Raw genomic sequence first — 10969 nt, forward strand, 5'->3', positions numbered from 1 at the left:
ATTGCTTGGCATGTGGGATCACAACCACCAACTTTGTGACTTTCTTCACCTTTTCCTAATTCAAGTGAAAAATCTGGTGCTTCTTTCAACCTGAAAAACACTGTGATGGTTTGAAACTGTTTTTTTAATTTTTTCCTTGCAAAGTTCAGAACAGAGAAAGTGAAAGAATGTAAATAAGTCACTATTGGGTGTAAGAAAGCAAAATAACGATTGTTCTAAACACTTCCATTGGATAGATAGAAATGTTTAAGAACTATTACCCAAAACAAAGTAGGCATTCTGCACATTCTGCATTCTGCAGTGGGGGCAGCTGCTGGGCTGTCTGGCTGCTGTTTCTTCTTCTCTTCTGGCTGAAGATAACACGTACTGACCTTGGCAGCTAAGTTAACAACTTTCTGCTTAACGAACTCTGCTTCTCTGTCCAGGGGGATCTGGGGGGAAGCTCCTGGGAGAGAGAGAGGCCCCTTTGGGAGGGTCCCTTTGGGGGGAAGCAAAGGGAGATCGATTGTGCTCTTTCTGTTGATTGTATATATTTGCGAATGTTGTTAATTTTGTATATTTGTACATATTCATTGCATTTCATCGTAGATTTTAGACTCTGCTTGTAAATACAGCCTTCATTTGCTTCCAGACTGGGCTAGCCTGGTTATTGTCGGTGGGGGGGGGGGAATTTCAGCTCACACTGACACAAATACTTTGGTCAAGTCTCCTCTTGCTTTAAAATGGCTTTTCTAAAGCACACAGGTTAGTTGCTAACAACTACAAGGTGGTCCTGCCTAGTGCTTCCTGTTTTTCCTTGCTGTATGTGACAGTGGTGTTAAGCATAGGAATGGACTGACAGAACAATAGGGATCCTACTCTCCTCCTGTGCTTATGATGCACCGTGACAGCTATCGTGATTTCAGTCCGTTTTCAACGAATGGGGTGATGGAAGAAACTGCACAAATAACTTCAACTACTGAGTTCACCCTCAAAGAAGAAAGCAAGATACAGTCCTGCTTTGTGCACCTCAGTTGCTCTGCACTTGTGGCAAATGGATGTGGGCTCATACCTCTTATTGGGCTGAGGCTAGGATTGCTGAATGGACTTTTTTTATGCATTTCCATACTTGGAAACATGAGGTCTCTGGATTCTACTCTTTATCCCTGAATCATTCTCCCACAGAAATAGCCATAAGTGAAGCATATGTGGGATGAATCAATTATCTTCTGACATACTTTCTGTAATCAGTTTGGCTATGGATTTACTTGCAAAATGCTGCTGTCCAACCTCACTTTTCAAGTAGCTGAACTTGGGAAATGCTTGATATCCTGTAGAGGAAGTGTTGCCTTATGACTCCAAAGACAGGTGCACCTGGAGAAAGTCCTAACCACCTTGCTGACATCCTTTATGGGAAAGAAGCCAAGAGGTAAACTTAAGAGTAATTTTTTCGCATGGACTGCATTACTGGCATGCCAGACTACCTGCCCATTTTACACTTCCAATTGCTTATAACCTGCTGTAGCGTATTTCTGAAGGCAGTATGTTAGCTGGAGACAGCTTTCCAGACTCTTCTTCTTAACCAGCTGCACATCAGGAAGATGATGAAGCATTTTCCCCCCTTCCCAGTGTAATCTGTCAGTTGCTACACTAAGCAACAAAGTTGCTGCCTAATGAATAGTTAACCAAGTAAAGGGCAACTCTAGCAGAATATGGAGAACAGCAGCTCAAGAATGTATGCACTAGAAAATCACAGGAAAGAAGACTTGTCTCTGACTGACAAAGGGGAAAAGAGAGATGATGCTCAAGTTACTTTTCTTAAAGTGGTCTATGGTCTATATTTTTTTTTTTCTAATCAGAAGGCTGAGTCTGGATCCAGAGGTAAAAAAGGAACATTTCACAGAATTGGAAAATACAAGTAAAACATCAACGTTAAAGTGCCTTAAAAAAAAAAAAATCCAAACCCCAAGGTGAATTAACCCCAAAGTTAAAGCTTGTTTACCTACCCACAAAACTTACCTTCTCAAAGTCCCTCTCATAAAGGAGAAATGTTTATTACCACTTGCTTTAAAGTACCTTCTTCCCATTTTCTGCTCTAACTTGAGAAAGTCCTGATTTGCACTTGTTTACTGGTTGTAGTTTGTAGTTATTCTACTAGGGCCAAAAACCAAGAAAGAGGAAGGTTTTGTTGGTGGTTTTTTTTTTTTTTTAAATCAGACCAAACTTCAAAGGAAGAGCTGTTCTATGTTCCAAGTTCCTGATGCAACAGGTGCAGCAAGCTCCTTGCACTTCTTGCACTATGAGCTCACATTACTGCAAAAAAGCTCACAGAAGGAGAACTTTAAATCACTCTTTTTAATGCAACAGGAAGTGAGAATGGATGTTTATGTGGATTCATTTTAAAGACTGAAAAATCACATCCTACTTAGCACCTTGAGAATACTGCATCTTTACCTTAAAAACTGTAAATGTTTACCAGAAATTAACCTCAAACACATTAGGAAAGAGCATGTTATTTTACTACTTGCTCTACAGGATAAACTATATAAGCTCTTAATCATTGCTTATATTGAACAGGAATGTTGCTGTATAGGACAACAGTGAATTTTATAAGTTTTTACTTACTGTGTCAAGCTGCACTTGGATATAAAGGTAGAACTTCCACACAAAAGAATTTAGAGATTTAAGTAACTTTAATTGGATTAATATACTTCTGACCTACTGTGCTTTGAAAATTGCTCTTTAGTATAAAGGAAGCACATTTTGATGTCAGCAGATGGAATTGATTCATGGTCACTAGAACTGCAGCACTAGTAGGTCTAATCTCCAATCAGTATTCGTGTTGAGAAAAGACTTCAACACACCCTTTCAGCAGCTTTAAGGATTTCTGTCTCTTCAGTAATTTGATTCCAAGTATTCGGCAGCTATTACTTTACCACTTAAGTGAAGCTATTTTCATTAAAGCTTTACTACAGACAGTCAATTAAACCTCAGATTCTGTTAAGCCAATCCATCTGCTGTGAGGTCCATCAGAAACTATTGAGGTTTTCGGAAGTTAAGCGCACTGGAGAGAATTGCATTCCTCTGTTAATCCTGGAACTGCTTCTGGCTAAGTATACTGATATAGTCTAAGACTCAAATCTATACCTGTAGTATGCAAACTCTGAACTAACACAAAGGCACAAAGTACCAGGCCAGCATTGCTTTTCTACCTGTATAGTTTTTGGACTGCTTCCTCCAATCCAAAATTTATCAGTACAGTAAAATAAGAGAGATCAGCACTCAAAATATCCAGGGGCAGATGTAACTCCACAATACATGCTAACAGTTAGGTCCTTATCCTTTGTAAAGAGGATATGCAGTTTGGGGCATATCACTATCAAAACAATATTTTTTGCCTACTTCCTCGGGAGAAGGTTGGAAGTACACTAAATTGGTGAGGTCTGTGATGTGATACATTCAGCCTGCTCTTAGCATCACCCGTCCTAGAGGAGACACCCCTACCTGAATGTAAGTGCAAGTGGGTTACTGTTTCCCAAAGATCCCCAGGAAAGACAGTATTTAAGACCAGGTCAGTGAAGCTAACTTGGCCATTCTATAATACAACTAACAAGTGCTGGCTCAGTCCACATAAACTTTTAAGCCCTGTTTCTTGGCAGAGAGGCAAGAAACATTTCATTTGTTTGGCAAAATCCACAAAATTCAGCACTCAAGTTTAACTAAAGGGTATTTTTTTTATTCCCCATTAAGATAGTCTCAAGGATATAACTAAACACTGGAAATCCCATGAGGGCACATACAGTGAATGTGGTGAAGTATGATGTGAACAGCCCCAGGGGTTCAAATAAGGTAGGACCATTAGCTAACCAGAGGGCAGGGGGAACAAACCAAACCAAAACTCTGAAGATGTTGCATTTTCTTCACCATTTACACTGGGGGGGGGGGGGAAGTCAAATCCAACAAAATCCTTTCATCTCTAACAATACATTCAGTCCTGGCTAAAAGAGTTTAACAAAATGGCAACAGGATGACTATAATACAAAACGTTCACTACTCCACTCTGTACACACCTGTTGTCCAAGCCCTCCCCCAAACCCATGTAATGATGGTGCCTCCATTATTTGCTTGCTTGCTGGGCCTGCCTGCGGAGGAGGACGTAGATCTTCTCCTTTATCCAGTCTTTGTTGTATGGTTGGTATGTCTGAGTATCAGCACGGTAACTAGAGAGGAAAAAAAGCATGTTTCTATGAAAGCCTTGTTATTTAAAGCCCAGTAAGACTGATTTAAAGTTTCAGTGTATACTGATACACTCATAGTTAGTAGTAGTTCCAGTGTGGTATTAAGAAATGCTAATTTCAGGAAAAAGTACTGATTTCTGCCCCCACCCCTGGACATTCATAATGCAGCAATGCAAGAGCAGATAGCAAGTACTTTAGGAATCTCCATGAGCACAAGACACATCTGGTACACTATATGCTATGTATGCCATCTGGTGGAAAACTATGAGCTGAAGCACAGCATAACACTAAGTTTACAAGCCTCATGAAGTACAAGACTATCAGAAAACAGTTGTTATTTCCTAAAGCAAGTAGCCTCAGACTGTTACATAATGTAAAACAAAGAGTATATTTCACTTCACCAGTCCAGCAGTATGACATCTGAAAACAAAATGTGGCAGAATGTCTAGGGACAAGGTAACTGCAGCAACTACAATCCTGTTCCACTTCTATTGAAAACTGTTAAATGGCAGTTGTAATTAAGCCACCATCTGTAGCACAGGTTCTGTATGTACATCAAAATGCAAAGGAAAGCAATGTGATGCACAGAGGCTTTTGCTTTTAAACTGAAATTAACTGGCAAAGGCTGTTCACTGTGCAGCTACACGAGCACATGCACTGGGATTTCAGAAAGAGTAGCATAGCTGCAGTCATTTCCACACCAGATGCTCAGTGGGTTAAAGTTTCTGGAATGTTGAGACTGAAAAGCCAAATGCTATGTCTGAATATGAGATTTGTATCCTTATTCCCACAGAATTTCTCCAAAGTTGGTACCACTGTCATACCAAACCATTACCTTGAAATTCAGGGTATGGAAAGTACTCGTTATCTGCAGGAAGGGATTAAGTTACAGTGTTATGTCCTAAATAATGAAATGTAACATTGGATTTCACAGTGCAGTCAGAAGGGAAAGCACATAAGACCACCTCTGCTTGCCTGCAATTTAATGCACAGATGAGAACTGGAGATAACGTATTCACAACACTTAATTATCTAGGGCTCTCTGGAGGGCTGATCTGTTCCTCAGTCACTTCATTAAGACTTAGGTAAACTTCCATCTTGCTGTATCTTGATTGAGTTGGCCGCAATGCACTTCTGTAGGCTTCTACTGTACTAGTACAGCTCTCTGCTGAATAACCTTCTGTAATCATTCTGCCTCCTCAAGAATCAAAGGCAGAGCAGATACAGGTCCCATTTAAAGAGGTTCTAGTATTAATAAAATGTGTTGCTGTATTAACTTCAAAATCTGAAATTCTGTGAGCTTCAATGTGACCAATCTGAGTGGAACCATCAGTTTCTAAGCTTTCTTTAGAGATACTTTATTCCAATTCAGTTAATTGGACTTCTCTAAGTCAGTGAAAAAGACTTTCACCACTGAACTTACACAAGACAGCTGAGGTCTGCCAAGTCATCAATGAAGTCAAACAACTGGCTGATATCGTATGTAATGGACGGACTGTTGGGATTCATTCTCTTCAGATGCTCCTCATACATTTTACAGACTCCTATGGAGATTAACAAAGTGATATTAAACACTCAACAACTGTATCTACTGAAACTTCTTCAGCTGCTGCACCACAGATATCAGGAAAGTTCAGAGATGACTATTACGAAAACAGAAACTTCTTAACTCAGTTTGCAGAGTTGAAATACTTTTGCTCTAGTTATTTGCACTGAAACATACTACTATAAAATCAGATGAGATGCATGGCAGGAAGCATTACCATCCTCTAGGGGAAAAAGCTTTTTAGTACTTTCAAAGATGTAGCTTTCCATACACAAAGCTGCAAGAGAAACATGAAATTCCATCTAATAATTTTAAGACAGAAGTTGCAACATATATTCCTACCATACAAAAACCTAAGGAAGAGAAGAGTTAATGTCAAAGCTACTCAAACCTCTTGAGAAAGTTCTTGATTAAACAGGGCTACTGAGGTAAAAGGGACAGCACAAGCCTGTATATGAATTTAAATCAGTTTTATTTAAGCTAGCCCATAAATAATTCAGGTATATTTAAGCAGAATAAAATACTTAAGTGAGCACAGAGGCTTTACACGGTCTTTGTTATACTTTCGTTTGCCTCTCAGAATCTCTTCAGGTTAGAATTTTTAATGTTAGTGAACTTCCACATGTAAATCTTAAAACTGTATTGTTTGGGAACATGTCAAATATGGGGTTTGACCTATAATTTGTGACTACCATGTCTGCACCCACCTTCCATGCACTCGTTCACTGATTCATAGTCAGCATATGTTCTGCCTTCTGGCCTCTTGGTAGGCTGGACAAGTAGAATTGTGTGAGACTGAAAAACAAACCCAAGAAAACAGGTTACTTTCAAAATTTAAATGATTTTTGATAGAAGTTATGTATCTGAATGAAGCACTAAAAAAAGCATAATATTGAACTATCAATGAAGGCATTTTCCAAACAGCATTTACTGTTCGTATACAACGTGTTAATTTTTGGTTTTAATCTGTCCTATCAATCCTCACTTCAAAATGTGCAAAACTGACAAGTGAAGCAACCACTGCGACACAAAAATACTGTGGAAATAGTGGTTTCTGTTTAAACACAAAAGCAAAACAGTGAAGTAAATGCATAAAATCTACGCCATTGCTGCATTTACTTATTTTATTCCAAATGCAAGCTGCCAGTAAGGTTTTAAATATGCTGACTAAAGAGCAAAGAGGGAGTCAAGCTTAACTTTGCTGTCAGTCTTGCCTTAAAAGACTTTAATAGGAATAGTTCAATAGCTCATTAAACTTAAAGGCAACACAAATTACACAACAAACCTGCACTCTGTGTTAGAGATTATTTCCTGACAAACGGATGCAATGATTTTTGCTACATTGGTGAGTCTGCTGAAGCAGTAATTATGGCACAGAGAACTGTTGCAACTGTCAAGAGTCTGCATACTTGTTCTTCTGCAGGGAAGACTGAAGATGACTGTACAATCTGCAGCTTGTGTAATTTCTGTTGTATTTTTCACTTGGCTACAGCAAGTAATTTGAGCAAACAGCAAGTAAGGCTTTGAAGTGTACACAATCTGTGATCTAATTAACAGGTTACACAGCACAGAAAGTTTGCAAGCATGCTTACAAAGCACCATTTCCAGTGCTGCTACTCGGATCCATTATTTTCAAGGCTAACACATGAGATGAGCAAACAACATGTAATATTCATGGAAGCAACTGCAGAGTGAGACACTGGAAACAAACACCAAAGTGTATTATTTGGCTTAAACGAATTAACTGCTGATTAAAAAAAAAAAACAACTCTTGACCAACACTTTGGACATATCAGTCAAGAGAGCAGGTTCAGTGTTCATCAAATGCAGTGACAGGTAAGAAAAATGGTAAACGTTAGAATTTCCAAGGAATGTATAAGAAAATACAAATTTTTATATCATGGCTGGTAGTGTTCACATGCCTGGGATAGTTTTCATCTCTTAAATTCTGTCTCAAATAACAAGGAAATCCAGAGAAGGCCAGGAAAAAGTTACACAGAGGAACAGAAGCAGCAAGACCTTTTCCAATTGGAAATGGAATAACGTGGGAATTTAGAGATACACACTGTAACAAAAATCATATTAAAAATATTAGATTGTTGAAATCCATTTTCATGTATACCAGAGAATGCTAGATTTGAAAGGAATTTCCCAAGCAGGAGCTGATATCTGACTGTTCCTAAGTGCATTGTGCTTGACCAGGCCCATCTTACCCAAGAGTCCAAATGACTGCCAAACTTTATTATAAAACACTTTTTCCAGCACTATCATTTTTATTTTCTGGTCAGTGATGAGAAGGCTTTGTTCCAGAACCTGCAACTCTAACTTATTGAGAGCATCTAAGGATCTCTTATTAATGACAATGGTAGAGGTGTATTGGCCACTTCAGTCAGAGTGTTCCAAAACCAGCTGTGTTATTTTAGCATCAGAATGTCTTGTAAACTACATTTGTGGTGTCTGATTACATGCACCTATTTACATATTTCAACTAAACTCAGTATTAAAAGAATTTGTGTGTGTTTGGCAAAACCTAGGGGAGCACAGCTAAAACTGTGCAAGCAACTCAGCAGTTACAGAACTGAATTCTCAATTTGGTCTCTCAGAATCATTTTAGGCTTTCTGGCCTATAAATGCCCAGGCTATTTCTCCCACTAAAGGAATATATACATCCTGAAACTATCCCAATAATTAGATTACAGAAAGAAAAAATAATCAGGGAGCCAGACATGTAAGCCAGTTCTTTCAGACCTTTACTGTAGAAATTACTTGGGCTTCTGACTTTAAACCATTTGTCACTTCAGACAATTCGTAATATCTGTATCAGATACTGGCCTGGAAATTATGAAAATTACATCTCAAACATTTCTTTGGGAAGTTCCCATTATTTTACCTTAAAAAGGCCAAAAAAAAAAATTGTTTGATTACATAACATTGTTCCTCCTCTCCTACCACAAAAGTGGGGGGCAAAAAAAAAAAAAAAAGGACAAGTTCAGATGCCTGATGAAAGTTTCCTCCAATTATTACCTTCCCTACAGAGTACATGTCTATGTGACAGGACAAAACTCAATGTGATTAGTAACTACTATGTTCTCCCACAGGTGTAAATCTTGTTAGGAAACAAGCCAAAATAAGAGGAGATTCATAAGCATTCACACATCAAGGTCAGGTTATTTAGAACAGCCCAATCCAGACTCTTGCAAACAGGGTGCTTAGGGACATGGTTTAGTGGTGGACGTGGCAGTGATGAGTTAATGGTTGGATCTTATGATCTTAAAGGTATTATCAACACAATTCTGTGATGCATATGTTGAGTTTTCTTGCATTTTCCTTAAAATCACAGTTGTGCTGTTAAGCAGGACACTGATTGAGATACTGATTTATATTACAGCAATTTTCAGCATCTCCAGAGTCCTTTAGAAAGTGCTCCATTTGCTGAAAACACAACAGTGTAAAAAAGGTTACAGCGGTGTTGACAGCCAAACCACCAGGACTTGGGAACTAGGCAGCATCTGTCCAAACTAGGCAGCATCTGTCCAAAATACACCAATTGTAGTCCATTCGACAGTAAAATTAAAAAACAAAACAAACCCCAAAACTCTTCCTGTTTTAAAAAGAAGGTAAATAAGTACTACAAGAATAAGATGTTCAGGGATGTAACTGCAAGTAGTATTACATACATCTAAGTGCCTTTCAGTTACTTGTTAGGCAGATCAACTGGTTTAAGTGCCACCTTTCACTACGGACAAGAAACTAGCAGAAACTAGATGCTTTTGAGCAAGTGCCAGATAGATGTAGAACTTTCCTGCAAACCCAGAAGCAGCTGTCTTTCCCTTGCAGGACGATTTGTCTCACCACATTCAAATTTACTAGATGAATGCGACAAACTGCTGTGATTGGCAGGCCTTTGTGCTTTGCTGTGCCATTCAAACAGCCCACCAGGGCAAGCTACCGCCTTGCTCTGCTCCAAGTGCTGGGGAGGAGCACGGAAAGCAGTACACGCGGCCACTGCTTCAATTAAAGCAAATCATCCATTTAAGGTATGCGCACTCGACGGGTCGCTCGCCAGGAAAAGCTGCACTTCCAGAAGCGCCCTGAAACTGGGGTGAAGACTCCGGGCAAGGCCGTTCCACGCCAGGGCCTCCAGGACGACTCCCGCCTCTCTCCCTCCTCGAGAGCAACCCTGCTTTGTGCAGGGGAGACTCCGGCGGCGGCGGGGCCAGCCCTTCGCAGGCCGCTGCCGCGCCAGCACGTGTTGTTGCTCGCCAGAGTCTAGAGCGGCGACCGCGGCCTTGCCCACTCCCCGCCGCGCCTTCCCGCCCGCAGCGCCCGCATCCGCCCTTTGGCCCAGGCGGGAAGGGAAAGCAGCCCGGACGGCGCCCGCCCCTCCGCCCAGCGAAGGGCGGGGAGCCGCGTGGCCCGGCCCGCCGCTCGCCCCACTCACCATCACGGCTCCCGCTCCTCAGCACCGCCGCGGAGAAGAGGCGCGCGACGATCACCCACAACCCGCCGCGCCCGCCGGAAGCGCAGCGCTAACGGCTGACCATAGAGCGCGCTGCGCCAGAGTGTCGCGCGCGCGTGCGCACAAACAGAACGCCCAGGCATCTGCCTGACCGCCACACGGCGGCGCGCTGAGGATGCCGGGAGCAACCAGCCAGGCGCCAGGCTGGAGGGGGCGGGGCTCGCGGCCATCTTTGATGAGGGAAGCCTCATCTTCCCGTCGAGGGCCTACGAGGGCTGCATGGCGACCACCACCTCGTCCGCCATCTTGAAGTTGGGAAGCCATCATGGGTAACGCCATTGAGTGTGGGGCGCTACGTGACCCGGAAGGGGAAGCGTCGTGCAGTGGAGGTGCCACTTGGCTTCCGAGGCAGCGGCGGGGGTGGGTTGAGGGGGAGGTGCGCACCGGTCCCGCAGTCTCCCCGCGGACGCGGCCCGCTTCTGGCCGGCCCTCTGTAGGGAGCTGCCTTGGCGCCCACTGCTTCCCTTCTTAGGGTCAGTGGGGTGCAGGGGAAGGTTCAGTTGCTCAGGTGAGGGCCGGGCCTGCCTGCACCGGGACCGGGCCGTTCCCGACTCCTAGCCGTGCAGGTGTCACCCTGCCCGCCCCCTGCAACGGTATCGGGCGGCCCCGGCATAATAGCGGCTGACACGCCAGGCCCAGAGGGGCCGCCACTGGGAGCCGAGCCGGCCGGAACCGCCAGGCAAGAGA

The 10969-nt window shown here is 42.3% G+C and overlaps 1 protein-coding gene across 1 annotated transcript; it reads right to left on the reverse strand.

Moving 5' to 3' along the window:
* Nucleotides 1-3929: 3929 nt before the first annotated feature.
* ERH (ERH mRNA splicing and mitosis factor) lies at nucleotides 3930-10263 on the reverse strand. The gene is made up of 4 exons (XM_054400528.1): nucleotides 10205-10263; nucleotides 6471-6558; nucleotides 5641-5761; nucleotides 3930-4199 (listed from the first exon to the last, which is right to left on the reverse strand). Exons 1-4 carry the CDS (start codon nucleotides 10205-10207, stop codon nucleotides 4097-4099), a joined length of 315 nt encoding a protein of 104 aa, XP_054256503.1. The 5' UTR covers nucleotides 10208-10263; the 3' UTR covers nucleotides 3930-4096.
* Nucleotides 10264-10969: the final 706 nt, after the last annotated feature.

This window comes from Indicator indicator, chromosome 4 (assembly GCF_027791375.1).
Source record: "Indicator indicator isolate 239-I01 chromosome 4, UM_Iind_1.1, whole genome shotgun sequence".
Lineage (NCBI taxonomy): Eukaryota > Metazoa > Chordata > Aves > Piciformes > Indicatoridae > Indicator > Indicator indicator.